Source organism: Diabrotica virgifera, chromosome 3 (genome assembly GCF_917563875.1).
Source record: "Diabrotica virgifera virgifera chromosome 3, PGI_DIABVI_V3a".
NCBI classification, from domain to species: domain Eukaryota; kingdom Metazoa; phylum Arthropoda; class Insecta; order Coleoptera; family Chrysomelidae; genus Diabrotica; species Diabrotica virgifera.
In genome coordinates, this window is record NC_065445.1 from 23,170,342 (window position 1) to 23,188,600 (window position 18,259).

General features: G+C 33.2%; 1 protein-coding gene across 4 annotated transcripts in view; it reads right to left on the reverse strand.

The window, feature by feature from the left end:
- Positions 1 to 9,057: 9,057 nt before the first annotated feature.
- LOC114329819 (L-lactate dehydrogenase) overlaps positions 9,058 to 18,259 on the reverse strand; it is an 85,828-nt gene continuing 76,626 nt past the window's right edge. For all 4 annotated transcript variants that reach the window (XM_050646375.1, XM_050646377.1, XM_050646374.1 and 1 more), the window contains one exon: positions 9,058 to 16,683. In XM_050646375.1, coding sequence (XP_050502332.1) covers positions 16,519 to 16,683 — 165 coding nt within the window. In that variant the 3' untranslated portion in view covers positions 9,058 to 16,518. The remainder of the gene's footprint in view (positions 16,684 to 18,259) is intronic.

Here is an 18,259-nt window from a genome sequence, read left to right on the forward strand (position 1 = left end):
GATCCTTCTCTGTAATTCAGCAGTTTGATTGTCCCTGGCAATTTAGATTTCATGCCCTAAGTATTTATATTTATGGACCAATGCTATTTCGTTGACGTCGACTTTTGGATTTTCGCTTGGTACTAGGTTTGTCATGTATTGTGTCTTTCCAAAATTTATGTTTAAACCAACTTTTTTACAGGCGGCATCTAACTAAGTAAGCATAGTTCAATCTCTTTTAAGCTGTCTGTTATAAGAACTATGTCGTCTGCGAATCGTAGGTGGGAGAGCCTTTCACCGTCGACATTTATTCCTTTGGCGTCCCACTCCAATTATTTGAAAGCATGTTCAAGTACTGCCGTAAAGAGTTTGGGAGATAACGTGTCTCCCTCTCTAATTCCTCTTTTGATTTCTCTAGATTTGGTATCTTTGTGTAGTCGGACGGCCATGGTTGCATTATTGTATATGTTCGCTATCAGTTTGGAGGACCGAATAATCTATACGACTTTCCTCCAATGCTCTCATTATGCTGTTAATTTCTATCGTATCAAATGCTTTGCGAAAGTCTACGACAGCCAGGACCAATGGTCGGTTGTATTCGATAGATTTTTCTATAATTCCTTTTATGCAGTGTAGGTGGTCGTTAGTGCCAAAGTTTTTCCTAAAGCCCGCCTGTTCTCTAGGTTGGTAAAAATCCAATTTTGTTTCCAGTCTATTTGTTATTATTCTTGTGAATAACTTGTAGAGGTGGTCTAATAGGCTTATGGGCCGGTAATTCTCGAGGTCTGTTGGATCGCCCTTTTTGTGTAATAAGATGGTAAGTGCACTGTGCCATCTTGTAGGTGTTTCACTTTGGTGCAGACATAAGTTGAACAATTCCTTTATGTTGTTTAAAAGTCTGTCTCCTCCAATCTTTACGGCTTCTATAACGATATTGTCTTCTCCCGGAGCTTTATTTCTTTTCATTTTTCTCAATGCGTTCCTGATTTCGTCTGTTGATATATCAGGCATCAATTCCGATCCGTGGTTGACTAACCTTTTTCCTGAATCTTTAGTGGCTCATCATGGTTTTGTTGGCTGTTGTATAGTTCTGTATAGAAGTCTTCTACTACCCTTAATAATTCATCTCTGTTGATGACGATAGTTCCATCTCTGTCCTTTAATTTCGTTATTTCTTCTTTGCCATTTGTTAATTGTCTTCTTAGAACGTTGAGGCTCTTGTTATCTTCAATTGTTTGTTGAATTTGTTCGTTTTTATATTTTCGGTTGTCCGTCCTAATAGATTTTTGTATTATTTTACTTATCTCTCTAAGTTCATGGTGTTTTTTACTTCTATTACTTTGCATTTTTCTCCGCTCTTCCATTAATTCTTGTGTTTGGGCGCTATTTCTTTTGTTATGTGATGTCTTTTGGCAGTGTATCTTCTGGCTCTCTTCTATAGCTTCTATTATAATGTCATTAAGGGTGTTAACATTTAGGTCTGTATTCCTATTGCTTTTGAGAATGCTGTTGATATGTTCTTCAAATGCATTTATATTTTTAGGCTCGGTCCAGGTAGTTGTGGACTTCTTTTTATTTTTGATCATGCGGTAGCTCTCTTTCCCAAGGTCTATTTCTATCGAGGCTTTTACCATTCTGTGGTCGCTACCTGTTGAAAACTGGTTTAGAACTGTAACCTCTTTAAAGATTTGCTTCTTGTCGGTGATTATAAAATCGATCTCGTTCCTAGTTTTTCCATTTGGGCTCCATTTGGGCTTTCTATTTGCGGTATAAACAACTGTAAATAATGTAATTGCCAAAAGTAGGGGAGGGCGCATTAAAAAAGAAATGAAGCTACAATAGCTTTTCATATATTTTCCTTTGTATTCATTACTGTATCGAATGATAATCTCCACTACTATTAATATCAATCGAAAGGAATTATAAATTGATACTATTGATAGTACTTTTCTGTTAAAAGAACTTTCACTTAATCTATTCGCAGTGCGTGACTTGATCATGTAATTCCGCTATAATTAATTTCAATCGCGTTATTCCTTTGTTTTTATAAATCATGGCAACACTTTTATCTAGCGATTTCCAAATGTGCATTTTTAACCAATTTACTGTAGTTTTACATTCTGCTATTGTAGAACAGGGCATTTAGCACAAAATAATTCGATATTTAAATACAGCACCTAAAGACTTACACGTAATTGTGTATGAGCGATTTAGACCATATGCGGAACAAATAGTTGGGAATATCAATGTGGTTTCTACAGTCAGAAGTCCACAATAGATCAGATCTTCGTCTTAAGTCAAATCTTGGAAAAGACAGTGAATTTAAGAGAGTGAATTTAATATAGGCACAGGTCATCTCTTCATTGATTTTGAGAGTGCTTATAATAGTATCCATCGATACCCTGTAGAATTGTAGTGATTTGACATCAAATTTTTATTTTATGTTTAAACGATTTTTAATATAGTCTATAGTCTAGAAGACCTTGTATTTTAGTATTGTAATAAAATGATATTTTATGGTACTTTTTTATTTTTTAAGCATTCCCTATACCTAAGTGCTTTAATTTGTAAGTTATTCGTGATTCTTTAAGCCAAACATTAATTGCAACAAAAATTACATGAAATTTTATTAGGTGGCCGAGAAAATATTCAATCAAAAATAATTTTTCGAAAAAAAATTAATCATAATCTAGCCTGATCCTTAATTTATTTATATTGGATGAGATATCCAAATAAATTCGTAGTTAAGATTGTTGGTGCCCAAAATATTAATAAAAACCAACAATATTCTACCTAGTACACTTAATTTGCTTAAAAATTTGACATTATACTATTTTTATAGTTCCAGTTGCTTTTTTACCGTTACTAATATGAATTTTTTTAATGAGCCACTGATTATTAAGATTTTTGTGCTAGTGGAGTATAACAAAAATGTGCTACTAGCAATAAGAATTTTTCATCAGAAATTCCCTGATAGACGACAACCAAGAAGAGAAACGTTTGAAAATATACTAGAACGGTTTCAACGGACTGGACACTTAGATTATGAAAAATTTGATAAAACAAAAACTATTGTAAATGAAGACAACATGAATTAAATGTAATCCTTAGTGTCACTGAGGATCTACATATTAGTACAAAGTACAACCGTTCTTACAATCTAAGTATCTAGTATGTTGAAACCGTTTTAGTATACTTTCAAAGATTCTCTTCTTGAACAAACTGAACTTTTAACTTTCTCTTTTTGGTTGTCGTCTATCAAAGAATTGCTGATGATAAATGTTTATTGCAACTAGCTCATTTTTGTTATACTCTCCTAATACAAAGCCATTTTAATCAGTTCCTCATTAGAAAAATGCATATTAGTAATGGTAATCAACTGAAACTATAAACAGGGTGTAACGAAAATACAGGTCATAAATTAAATCACATATTCTAAGACCAAAAATAGTTCGAATGAACCTAATTTACCTTAGTACAAATATGCACATAAAAAAAGTTACAGCCCTTTAAAGTTACAAAATGAAAATTGATTTTTTCGAATATATCAAAAACTATTAGAGATTTTTTATTGAAAATGCACAAGTGGCATTCTTACGGCAGGAACATCTTAAAAAAGAATTATAGTGAAATTTGTGCACCCCATAAAAATGTTATGTGGGTTTTGTTCCATTAAACCCCCCCAAACTTTTGTGTACGTTCCAATTAAATTATTATTGTGGTACCATTAGTTAAATTCAATATTTCTAAAACTTTTTTGCCTCTTGGTACTTTTTCGAAAAGTCAGTTTTTATCGAGTTGCGGCTTCTTTTTTAATACGTTTACATAAAAATTTTATGGGGATTTTGTTCCTTTAAACCCCCCAAATGTTTGTGTATGTTGCAATTAAACTTTTACTGCGGTACCATTAGTTAAACACAGTATTTTTAAAACTTTTTTGCCTCTTTGTATTTTTTCGAGAAGGCACTTTTTATCGGGATATTACTTCGTTTTTAATATGGTTCAAAATATATAAAAAATGTAAATCATAAATAAATTTTCATATTATTACCAAGTCTCCATAATCGTACTTAGCCATATACAAATATGTGGTTGATTTGACAAATATTCAAAATATCTCGATAAAAACTGACTTTTCGAAAAAGTACTAAGAGGCAAAAAAGTTTTTAAAATATCGTGTTTAACTAATGGTACTACAATAATAATTAAATTGGAACGTACACAAAAGTTTGGGGGCTTTAAAAGAACAAAACCCCCATAATATTTTTATGGGATGTCCAAATTTCACTATAATTTTTTCTTAAGATATTACTACCATAAGAATGCCACATGTCTATTTTCAATTAAATATCTCTAATAGTTTTCGATATATTGGAAAAAATCGATTTTCATTTTGTAACTTCAAAGGGCTGTAACTTTTTTTATGTGCACATTTGTACTAAGATAAGTTAGGTTCAATCGAACTATTTTTGATCCCAAAATATGTGATTAAATTTATGACCTGTATTTTTGTTACACCCTGTAAATAGTATAATGTCAAATGCTTAAGCAAATTTTGTGTCATAGCCAACTAGGGAGAATTTTGTATGTTTTATTAATATTTTAAGCACCAACAACATTAACTAGGAATGTAATTGGATATATCATCCAATATTATTAAATTAAGGATCAGGCTAGATTATTATGTATTTTTTTTCGAAAAATTATTTTTGATTGGATATTTTCACGGCCACCTAATAAAGTTTCACGTAATTTTTGTAGCAATTAGTGTTTGGCTTAAAGAATCACGAATAACTTACAAATTAAAGTACTTAGGTATAGGGAATGCTTAAGAAATAAAAAAGTAGCACAAAATATCATTTTATTACAATACTTAAATACAGGGCGTTCCATTTAAGAAAACTCAGAAAATATTCATTCCGAGTTTCGTCCCACCCTTTATATTAAAATTAAACATTTCGCTATACTGTTAATGTTTAACAATAGTAGACTATATTAAAAATCGTTTAAACATAAAATAAAAATTTGATGTCGAATCACTACAATTCTACAGGGTGTAAATATTGCTACGAAATTAACAAAAAAACGTAATTATCTTTTAAACCACCTCGTATAATATTACAAAACCTTATATTTTAAGAAAGGAAACATTGAGGAAAATCCAAGAATGTAAAAATATACAGGGTGTTTCATTAAAAAAAACATAAGTTTGTGTCACCCTGTCAATACGGACGTCCCTATATATTTGAAAATATTTTTAAATTATGGTACTATGTGTGCCTCAACTTTTACCTAAATAACTTTTTTCGTATCTCTTACGACAAACGATTAAATGGACTTTGTCACACTAATGCCCCACCCTGTATACTAATCTTAACACCTTTGTTATACACTTTTATGTTATTGCATGACAAATAAAATAAACAATATTTTTACTATTTTCAGCGAAAACTATTAAATTTAAATAAAAACTTTTTTGTTGGGAAAAGTTGTTCGTTCTAAATACACGTCGTCAACATCCATCTTTGCATAAACTTTTGTTCAAAACATCGTAAAATCAAAAAACAATAGGCAATTCAGTGAAATATTCCAAACAGTTTGACGAAATAATAATATTAAACAATACATACTAACAAAAATATTAGTACCTAACAGCAATAAAAAACGTCGGTTATTCATGTTGACTAACATAGTTGAGGCAATAACTATTTATCTGCGTATTTCGCCAAATATTTCTCTGAATAATGGAATGTTTATTCATTCATGAAGCATTTCCATCCCTAGGGATTACCTGTGTTATAGATAGCTAACACTATGGCGTTCAAAATCCTATTCTTGGTTGAGGTTATTTATAACTCCTTAATGTTATGTTAATGTTAAACTCCCTTATCGTCACCCTAATTAGCAAACCTCGTAAATCCATATCCTAAATTGAGTAAACCCCGTTTGCTCAATTTGTGAATATATGCGCCATCTGTTTGTAAATTAATTTATCTGTGTTTTAATTAAACCCTGTAACTCCACCTAAATGTGGAAATTAAGTATAAGCGAAAAAGAAAACCTTGTAACTCCGTATCAGATTTTTTGTGTCTCCGGAACAATTTATCGTTTTGGAGTTACGAGTTTTGCTAATTAGGGTGACGTTATGTTATTTATACCTAGCTTGTTGTGTGTCTTTACTGCTGTTGTGACTCTTTTCCATTTCTTCCTGTCCTTTTCCTGAACTTTCCAGTCTTTAACATTAATTGCTCTTATGTCGTCTTCTACATCATCCAGCCATCTTCTTTTAGGTCTTCCTCTACCCCTGGGCTATAGTGGTGTCTATGTCCAGTTAGTTACTCTTCTCAACATATCTGAGTGTGGGCGTCTCTGTATATATGTCCTATCCATTCCAAGCAAAAAAATTTTATGTATCAACTGTATTTTTTCCCTTTAATTCTTCTTCAATTTCAGCATTAGTTTTCATTCTTATTTCTCCTTCTCTTGTGACATTGTGGCCCAGTATCGTTCTCAGTATTTTTCTTTCAAATTTCAGAAGGCTATCCTCCTCTTTCGTGTTAATAATCGTTGTTTCCATCCCATATGTAACTACAAGTCTTATTAAGGTTTTATATATGTTCATCTTTGTTCTCTTACTTAGAGTCTTGCTTCTCAGCAGATTTATATTCATTCCATATGTTTTTTTTGCCTTTCAAAATTCATTCCTCTATTCTTTCTTTTCCGGTTTTCCCTATTGTTACTCCCAAGTAGCTAAAGGTGTATACAGTTTCAAATTTATGGTTCTATGTTATTAGATATTTCTGAGTTATTATGTCGGTCTTCCCTATCCTCATGTATTTTGTTTTGTGATGGTTTATCTCTAACCCTATTCTCTTCGCTTCCTTATCTAATTTTTCCACTGTTTTTAAAAGTGCCATCTTCGTCTTCGCTATGATGACTAGATCATCTGCGTATACTATTACTTGACGTTCTTCTTCTTCTTAAGGTGCCTATTCATTCCGGATGTTGGCGATCAGCATGGCTATCCTAACTTTGCTTGCTGCTATTCTGAATAGTCCGGTTGTCGATGTATTAAACCACTTTCTCAGGTTTTGAAGCCAAGATATTCTTCTTCTCCCTGGTCCTCTCTTTCCGAATACCTTGCCTTGAAGAATGAGTTGCAACAAGTCATATCTCTGTTCATTCCTCATAACATGGCCAAGATATTTTAGTTTGCGCTTTTTGATTGTGTTAATAATCTCGCATTCCTTACCTATTCTACGTAGAACTCAACATTAGTCACACGATCCACCCACGAAATTCTTAAAATGCGCCTGTAACACCACATCTCGAATGCCTCTAGTTTTCTCAAAGAAGCCTCGGAAAGTGTCCAGGCCTCTACTCCGTATAATAACGTAGAAAATACATAGCATCTGATGATAGAGATTTTGGTAGCAAGTGGTAAATCGTGGCTTCTGAAAAGAGACTTCATCATTATGAACGCTGATCTCGCTTTTCCTATGCGTTATTTTATTTCACTTAAGTGGTCCCACTGGCTGTTTATGTTGGTACAAGGTATGTGTAGCTGTCGACCCTGTCAATTAGTTGTTGGTTAACCAAAAGCTGTGTATTTAATATTTCGCGCTTACTGACTACCATGTACTTTTTTTTTCGTATTGAGATCAAGTCCGTATTCTCTACTTATATCTGATAAGCGCGACATTATTCTTTACAAACCATCTAGACTGTCTGCAAAAACTACAGCGTCGTCGGCATATCTAATGTTGTTCAGACGCACTCCATTGACTAATACGCCTTCCTGTAGTTTTCCCAGCGCTTGCTCGAAGATACATCCAGAGTATAATATATTGAACAACACCGGGGACAGGATGCATCCTTGCCTCACTCCTCTATCTATGGAGACTGTCTCTGTCAATTGGTCATCCACTTTAATATCGGCAGTTTGGTTGTAATACAAATTATATATGAATATACTTGACGTTGATCTGTGATAATGTTTTTGTTTGCAAAGTTTGAGTACTTCCAATATCAGGTTAGACAGTGTTGGGGAGACAGAGTCACCTTGTTTCACGCATTTGTTTACTTTGATCTCCTTAGACGTTGTTCCGTTGAAACTGATCTTTGCTGTGGTGTTCTTTACGCTTACTGTTAGCATACATCTTAACTTTTCTGCGATTCCAAGATTCTCTTACTCTTCCATCATTTTCGTCCGATTAATTGTGTATTGTTAGTTAACATATTATTAATAAACACTAGTTGATAGATCTTGCGGACACCCGATTATGCATATTATGATATAGCCGAGTTCTCTGACAGAGGTGTAACCAGAATGAGGGGGGGTTACAACTACTTGATGGTCTCTGGGGGGTATGGAATAGTAACGGTGTTAAGCGTATTGAGCTCAAAGTACATCCAAATGGGAGGGGTTGTAACCCCAACCCCCCCCCTGATGGTTAGGCCTAACTCAGTCCAAGTGTTTATGTATGTCATTGGATTGGATATAGTCACAAGTCACAAATCACCGAATACATCCTACACCATAGACAGAATAAGAATGTATTATACTAATACGGTATAAGCCGCTCTGTGAATAGGAAATAGAGGTGTAAGGCTAAATATCAAAGACGTCATTGGCCAATATTCACTTTGAGTGGCTGCCGTCTAGCCATCATTGTCTGTCACATGCCACTTGGTAAAACGAGATAGATGTAGTACCACCAATTGACTGCCCACGCGTTACACTATTTTGCTCATTATGCCTTATCTATTCTTATTTATGTCTATGCCCTACAACCAAGATTCATAGATAATCTTGTCATAATATATCAAATTATTAATACTGTGAAGCTTGTTACAAGCTTAATCTTGCCCTACACCTACACCGTAAAGCTTCTCACGGGGAGCTAAACTATAATATATATTATAATACTATAATATATATTATATAACTATAATATATATTATAGTTTAGCTCCCAGTGCGTGACAAGCTTTAGGTACTGTATACTCAATTATTATTTCTTCTTTTTTGTTACACTGACTATAGATTGGAAGCGCTTGGAAGTGAATAGACAACACATTTTAGATTTAAGCACCGTTTATTTTATTTGCTTACAATTATTTCACAAAAAGAGTGGCATAACAAAACACGAAATATAGACAGCAATAATATTTTTTAATAAATAAAAATAAATGAGTACGTTATTATAAAAGAGTAATAAATATTATTATTCACAGCCGGTGAATTTTTAACTTGTACCTGTATACTTTAGTTTTTAATTATATATAAAGAGACTGAAGGAAACGCTAAAATTGGCAACATTGCGGTATACTATAATCATTGTATTTTAATTTGGTAAAGATGTTCAAAATTTATCTACTCGCTCCGATAGTAACAGTTAGTATTTTATTAAAATCACTTTATCAATTTTCATCTTTTCTCGATTATTAGTTTTTATTGCATAGTATATAAATTATTGTAATCAGTAAATACCTAGTTCTACTAAATTTACAATCAAGATGCAGTGAAAATAAACAAACCAAGACACGTTAAATGCTACTATGAGCACTCCCGAATCATAATTTACAATGTATATACATTGTAAATCCCAAATTGTGATTTCCAAAGTTTATACATTGTAAATTATGATTCGGGAGTGCTCCTAGTAGCATTTAACGGGTCTTGGTTTGTTTAGTTCTACTGCATCTTGATTGTAAATTGAGTATAGAGAAAAAATAATCTTATTTGGTCCGGTTTTTTCTCCTCCGGATAACTATGTAGTTACCGGAATATTTAACCGGTTAATAGTTGCCAAACTCGTCCGATACGTTTAAAAGTGGGAGACAATAAGTAGAAATGTATAGGTTTTTATCGCTAAAGCTCCCACCTCCACTAGTTTCATTTCTTTCATCTCACAAGTTCCCAGGCAACCAACAGACGTCAACAACATCGAGGAAACGTCAGTTTTTGGTTGAATATACACACGTGGTTGAACATTACGTCATACCGACGTCTTTTGTAGGTGATTTTAAATACGTAAAATTAATGACGTTAAAATACGTTTAAAAGACGTTTTCATTTCAGACAGCCGAAGTCTGACGGCTGACGTCACGAAATTGGGAGAAACTTAAAAGTTACAAAACAAAGGTTATAGGTTATGTTTGTATCGTCGTTTCATTTCATATTTTGGATTCATTTGGATTTTGTTGGCTGTTTTTGTGTATTTTTTAAAACTTTAGTTTGTAATTTGTGAATTTTATAAATTTATCACAATGCAAAGTGATTATTTAAGGAAATTATTATTGGAAACTCCAAATGTTGGAGAAAAAGGTAGACCAAACAATTTTTATTTACTGTTCATTTTCCCTGATATTTATCAATAATGATGAATTTTGCAAGCAATAACATGATTTCTTTTATTGTTTTAGATATTCATTGAAGCTGAAAATAATTGGAGATTTAGATCCATATACAATTTAGTCAATCAGAATTGGATTTTACAGTAAAGTGCATATTCCACCAATTACTATTATAATGCTATTATAGATACATATTTATACATATTATCTGGTAGAGTCTCACAGTTACTACATTAAGCAGCAGATGAAAGCATACAAAAGCCTTCAGGCACATAAAAGCCTTCACAACTGGATTTGTTTTGAAAGGAGTAAAAATTGTTAATGATTTCTATATTATTGTTGGACAGGTATGTCTTTATTTTATTTATTCACCATTAAGAAATATATGGATAACAGTATTAGTGTCTTTTGGATAAATTGGTTTTAAATATTAGATTTATTTACGTTTATATATCTGTATGAAACCAGACATATTGTCGTCCTAATTTGTAAACTGTGTAACTCTATATTTCTCGGAAAATGAGGTATTACTGCAATTTATTTGAAAAAATCCCTACTCGTTTAAAAAAGGATGCACATGCATATTTTACCAGAAGAGTAAATAGTGACCTCTTCGTATACACCGTATCTCCCTTGCGACAAATTTAGTTTGAAAAATATGTAAATCCCCAGTTTGTCATACCACACGACTGACCTCACTGTTTAGAAAGTGATATTTTCAAGAAAAAGTTGGTGGTAAATAATATTAAATACTCATTAAACAATATAGATACAAATGTAAGATGATAGGTAAACTATCTATAAAATATTCCATTTTAGCATCCTTTTTTTTTTTAATGGGAGATACATAGTATTCACATTAGTCATATTAAGAGAAATAGTTTTTTGTGTCTCCTGTAAAATTTGGATAAATGGAGTTGCGCAGTTTACAGATTAGGTCGACGACATGTAGTTGCTATGATAGAAAAGAGAATAATAAACATTCATGATTGTTTGTTCTAAAATTATATTATATGTATGTCTGATTTTAAAATATTCTCAATCATTGTAAAGAACGCAAATACTCTAATAAAAATAAATTTTGGTAGTTGAAGCATTCCCACAAAGATAAAATATTTTTTTTAGGTGAAGCGTTCCCAAAAAGCTAATGCTAAACCACCATATGCTTGGGTGATAGCCAGTTCCAATGGCATAGCAAATGCACATTGTATGTGTCTGACCGGTAATAATAAAGTTTGCAGCAATCTTATTTGCAACTGAGTATGCCCACAGCAAGACAGAAGAAAAAGAACCCAATGCATGTACAGATGTTACAGCTATGTACATTCTCTGATGAAAAACTAATGAGTTTTGAAACTGTTCAGTCAGAGTGCTTGTTGCACTCTCTAAACGAACTGATAAGACGGCTTTGGTTTCATGTTGCAGCGATATGAAAATGGTTATTCATTTTTAATTATAATGTACTTCTTTATCATGAGTATTTATGTATTAGTCTTTTAAGTGTGTATTATCAGATATCACATGTAAATTCTTTTTATCATTTTAATTTGGTCATTACAGTCCCTTAATCAAAAAATATATTTTCAGGTGTCTGTTAGGGCCGGTTGTTCGAACGCTAATCAACAATGATCATTATCAAATATTTAATTACTGTCACCAACTGTCAATGTCAACTTTGATTTTGTTGCTGAAATCATAATTATTGATTAAAATTAGGAAATTACTTAATAAATTATGTTAATAATTGTTATGTTAATTGATTAACTAATTTCATAATTATAATCAATTATGTTTTCAACAACCCAATAAAAGTTGACATTGACAGTTGGTGACAGTAATTAAATATTTGATAGTGATCATTGTTGATTAGCGTTCGAACATAATGTGTTTTCCATCCTTTGCGTTATTTGGCGAACTGAAATATAAGACGGCTTTGACTTCGTGTTGCAACGAAATGAAAATGCTTATTCATTTTTATTTCTATTATTATATCTCCTCTCTGAGTATGTAGAGTCCATTTTTCGTTGGAATTTTTCCGCGCTGGACAGATGGGATGTGAATTGCAAGTTATAGAATTCCCTCATCTTCTTTTGCTCAAGCATCCGCTTAGCTTGTATTTTTAGAAGCCACGGAGGTGTAACCAAAAAAATGGTGCCAATAAGGTTTTTAATTTAATGTCATTTTATATTTTATTAAATTGAAAACTGACTTAAATTTGAAAACATTTAAAGGAATTCTATTTCTAGAAGCGCCACAACATACAACTGACTAGATGCTAATGATATATGTATTGTAGATCAATATAAGATAACCAAAACAAGGATGTGCTTTATCAACTGAGTATATTCATCTAGGGGACAGTTATAATATAGTCTTTATGAATGTATAATATATTAGATATTCTTTGGTATTTATTAACTGTGTCAATATAATACTAATTTCTTTAAATACATCACATCTATTAAATTAATAGAATAAACAAGCGTGTTGTATAAATAGTTTGCTTTTCTAATACTGTAAAGTTCAAAAATATTTGATAACTATAATAAAATACAATCGTCTCTATTTTCTATAAATACAAGGGTCATTCATAAAATAAGGTTCCCTATGCCGCTGAGAAAGAGTACGACGTACTAGGTACAAATCTGGCAACACTGTCTTACACATCAACTCTCTCTTTCTCCCTCACCCCACCAATTTCGCCTCGCTGCATTGCTCAGTGTAGGCCTTGCAGCCTTCGAAGATGGAGGTCACGGTCGCTTTTACCGTCGATGTGAAATTCATGCTGTGATACGTTTTTTAAATGCAAAATGGATTTCACCTATTTACATATATCGTCAATTTATGGGTAAAAGTGCATCTATCTATCTATCTAATTAGCCTTCTTCGGTCCATCTTTGGACATATTCATCCCCAATCATTTTCCATTCTTCTCTGTCTGTCGCTACAGTTATCCACCTAGAGCCCACGTGTTTCTTGATATTATCTGCTCATCTCATTTGGGGCCTTTTTCTGCTTCGTTTATAGTCCCACGGTCTCCAGTTTATAAGAATTTTCTTCCATCGGTCTTCTTTTTGTCTTATTTTGTGTCCGGCACATCTCCATTTCAATTTTGCAAGTTTTTGTCTAACATCCCTAACTTTGGTATTCTCTCTTATCCACTCGTTTCTCTTTTTATCCATTAGTTTTATGTGCAACATTTGCCTTTACATTGCTCTTTGCGTTTTTATGATTTTGTCCATGTTTGCTTTTGTAAACGTCCACGTTTGGGAACCATAAGTGAGAACAGGGAGTACGCATTGATTGTATACCTTGGTCTTAAGATGTTGTGGATATCTTTTGTTTTTAAGGATGTAGCTTAGTTTGACAAATACCGCCCATGACAGTCTAACTCGTCTTTTGATCACTGCTGTTTGGTTTTCCTTGTTAAGTTTTATAATTTGGCCCAGATATATTATAATCGTGAACTTGTTCTATTTCATTTTGTCCGATCCTCATTGTGATGTCCTCATCTGTATTTGTTATGATTTTGGTCTTGCTGTAATGCATATTCGTATCATATGCATATGATTCATTCAATTAGTATTCATATGGCGACAATATGAAGCGAAGAGACCAAGGAGAAGACCTCATATGCGCTGGAGCGACGACATCAAAAGAGCCGCAGGACCAATATGGAAACGCCTCACACACAACAGGTATGAATGGCGAGAAATGGAAGAGGCCCTTAATCGACACTTCGAAAAGAAAAAAGGCTATTAAAAAATCATATTAAGGCCTATATCTCCAGCTTCTATGTCCAGTTCTTTCATCATTTTAAACAATTCTTATTTTTTATCGGTTATCAATACGATGTCATCGGCGTACCTTAGATGGTTCAAGCGTTGTCCACAAGTTTTTATACCTTTTTCTTCCCATTATAATCTTTTAAAAATATCGTCCAGAGCCTGATTAAAAAGTTTCGGTGATATTGTGTCACCCTGTCTCACGCCTCTATTTATTTGTATTGACTGTGTTCCTTCGTATACTTTAATTGTTGTTTTGGCTTCCTTATATTGGCTATTACGTCTGTATATCTGTGTTCAATTCTGCTGTTAATCAAAGAACTTTTCACTGCCCAATGTTCGACACTGTCTATAAAGCCTTTTCGAAATCTATGAACGCTATATATAGGGGAATGTGGTATTCAGTTCAAAATTTCGCAGGGACTAAAACAGGGAGGTGGGCTGGCCCCAACATTGTTTAGCCTGGCACTGGAGTATGCGGTTAGGCAAATGCAAACTGGACGAGGAAACCTACTGACCAACCGAACTGTTCAACTGGCCGCTTATGCCAATGATATTAATATTATGAGTAGAACATCAACAGGAGCATAGGAAACATACGCAGAGTTAAAAACACAAACAAAAATGCTAGGTCTGGAAAACAAAAATAATGACTCAGACGAGAAGAAATATAAACACAGAAATATAAACACTACAAAACATAATACATGAAGATGAGATTGAAACGGTTGGAAAGTTTACATACTTGGGATTAAAAATATATGCCGACGGATCAGAAGACGGAGAAATACGGAAGAGAATAACGCAGGCGAACAGAGCTTACTTTGCCCTCTCCCATACATTTCGGTCTAAAAGTGTCCACCGAAATACAAAGATGAGAATCTATAAAACTTTAATTCGACCAATAACATGCTATGGCAGTGAAGCCTGGGTCCTGAAAGAAACATCCAAAAACAAACTAGACACATTCGAAAGGAAAGTACTGAGGAGAATACTAGGACCTGTGAGAGAAAACGGAATCTTCAGAAGTCGATACAACAACGAACTTTATCAACTTTATAAGGAAGCACCCCTGTCAGACTTCATTAGAATACAAAGATTGCAATTGGCCGGACATGTGATAAGAATGGGAGAGGATAGGCTACCAAAAAGAGCACTGAATACTAGAATGCAGTGAAAGAGACCTGTTGAAAATCCAAAAAAGCGCTGGGAAGACACAGTAAACAGCGACACACAAGCCCTTAAGGAGTCCATGTATGGAGAAGAGCAGCCACAGACAAGCAAGGGTGGAGGCAAAAAATATAGGAGGCCAAGGCTCAATTTGAACTGTAGTGCCGTAGTAGAAGAAGAACAACGTATTCAGTTGCTCGTTCTATAAGCATTCTCATACTTAATAAATGGTCACTTGTGCTAAATTCTAATAACAGCTTGTTCTTTAGACTGGTATCCGTCCAATTTTATCGTCAATCTACTGGTTAAAATTTTTGTTAGGAGTTTATACATTACATTGGAGAGTGTTATAGGACAGTAGTTTTTTTATATATGCTTTTTCACCTTTCTTGTGTAAGATAATGGTTACGGCTACCTTCCAGTTGTTTGGAATTCTTTTTTCTTTTAATATTTTGTTAAAAAGGGAATGGAGAGTATTCTTTACCACTTTTCCACCATATTTCAGCATCTCTGCAGTTATTTCGTCTTTTCCAGGCGATTGTTTTTCATTTCTTTTAATGCCTTCTTTATTTCTGATTTGCTTATTTCTGGCTGTAGCTCTGGGTTGACATTTTTTATTTTCGACTTAAGTTGGTTTTTAATTTCTTCTGATGGTCTTTTTTGTTTTATATAAGTCTGAGTAAAAATGGTGGATTATATTTACGATTACGTCTTTAATTTTTGTTTCTACTCCTTTACGTCTTTTATTTTGTTTATCTCAAATCTGCCTAGTTTCGTTCTTAAGCATTTCATATTCTTGGGTAAAAGTGCATATCTGTTCAAAATGTTCGCAAATGGTGTAGAAAATGGAGTGAAGGCCTAACGGAAATTCACGATGGATGACCAGATATGCAGTTTTACCGATATACTTCTATTAACTGATGATGAATGTCAATAGATAAAATCCATTTTGCATTTAAAAACGTATCACAGCATGAATTTCATATTGGAGGTAACAGCGACAGGGATCTCCATCTTCGAAGGCTGCTATAGACCCACACTGAGGAATGTAGCGAGGCGAAAGTGGTTGGATGAGAGAGACGGAGATTTGAGGTGTAAAGCAGTGTTGTCAGATTTCTCCCAGCACGTCACACACTTTCTCAGGGACGTAGGGAACCTTATTTTACGAATTACCCTCATACTTTTTAGGTTTAGTGCGTACGTATTATTTTTATACTTTTTGGCGTTTAAATTTTTAAATCTGCTTGACATTCTGCTAACGTTCTAGCAGATTTCTGGAGGGCCTCGATTTCTTCCTCATTTAAGTTCTGGTTGACAATGCTGACGATACCGGTTTCGCCCAACATAGCTGGAAGAGAGAGGTACACTTCGTCAGCTATACCGTGATGACCCTACAAAAAAAAACTCATTATTTATCGATCATAATTCAAGTAAAAAGAGATAAGTTAAAAATAAATTTTTGTCCAAGTCTACATTGATGTAAGGGACAAAAGTTTTGAAAAAAGACAGCCTGGAGGGTGTCCAGTACCTACAAATTTTTTTAGAGCAGTTTTGGCAACCTTATAGTTTTGAAGAAATGATGACATTTTTAATTGTCCTTAAAAAATAAACTACACTTTTATAATCGTTTCCTAGGCCTAAATACAGAGGTTTTGATTTATTTCGATTTTTCTAAAAATGTGTATCTAATATAGCAGGGGTGGCCAAGATCCTTGATAGTCTGAGCCACTTTTCATAAGTTGAAATTTTTCGCGAGCCGCAATTAAATACATATTCAAAAAGTATGTAAAGAAGGTATTTACAAATTTTTAACAGACATTTTATTTATTGAAAACAGAAATAAATTTACGAAATATTAAAACTTAATTACATATAGTTTTATTTTCGAGCTTGATCTTTGGGGTATTTGGGTCATATATTGGTAATAAAAAATTCACCTTATGAATTACATAAATGTTAATTTCAAACGAATTCAGAAAAAAATGAAGAGACGATTCAAAATATTTTAAGCCTTGAAATCTATTTTGAAGCTCAATCAGTACTCTGTAATCCAAATTACAATTATATCCGTAGCAAGAGTTATACAAATCTGTCTGGACTAGGTTGATTACTGACCTTTATTTCGCGCCACTCTTAATGTTCATTCGTGCAGTTTTTGATGTGTCATATCATTTTAAAAGACATTTTGAAACATATGGAACGATAATAATTTTTTTAAATATAATAACACAAAACTGAAAAGGGACTCGGGTACATTTATCGAGAGCCACAAGTAATCCTCCAAAGAGCCGCATGTGGCTCGCGAGCCGCAGTTTGGCCACCCCTGTAATATAGTTTAGTGATGTAACGAATATTCGTATTCGCATTCGCGAATATTCGCATATTTTTGCGTATTCGCATTCGCATCCGCATTCGCGAAGTTTGTGCGAATGTTTTGCGAATATGAATATCAGAAAAAAAATCATTTGAAGATAATATTAGGTTAATAAAATCAAAATCTATTCATTTCTCAACTTCTTTTTATTAAGAAAAGGTAAATTAACCTCGAATAATCACATTATCAGCTTTCACTTTATTTTATTATTTGGTATTATGTGATAAAGATTAAGATTCAGATTGATTTACACTAAATACCAATTAACTTTTCATTATAAATTTAGCAAACATTACAAAAATACAAACAAATTATTAAAAAACTTGACATTCGCATTCGCATCCGCATTCGCGAATGTCGGTAGCAGATATTCGCATTCGTATTCGCGAATGTTCAAAAAATGACATTCGCTACATCACTAATAATTTTACTTTCATTAAAGTTTTCATCGTGACCGAACGCAACTCGCTATACAAATTTTGCACTACGTGTGGCCTAACTAGTACAACAATACTTGGCAAATTTTTGCAAAATTTTGGAATTTGTTTAATTTGTAGAACAATTTTGTTTTTAATATAGATTTTAGTCCTGTA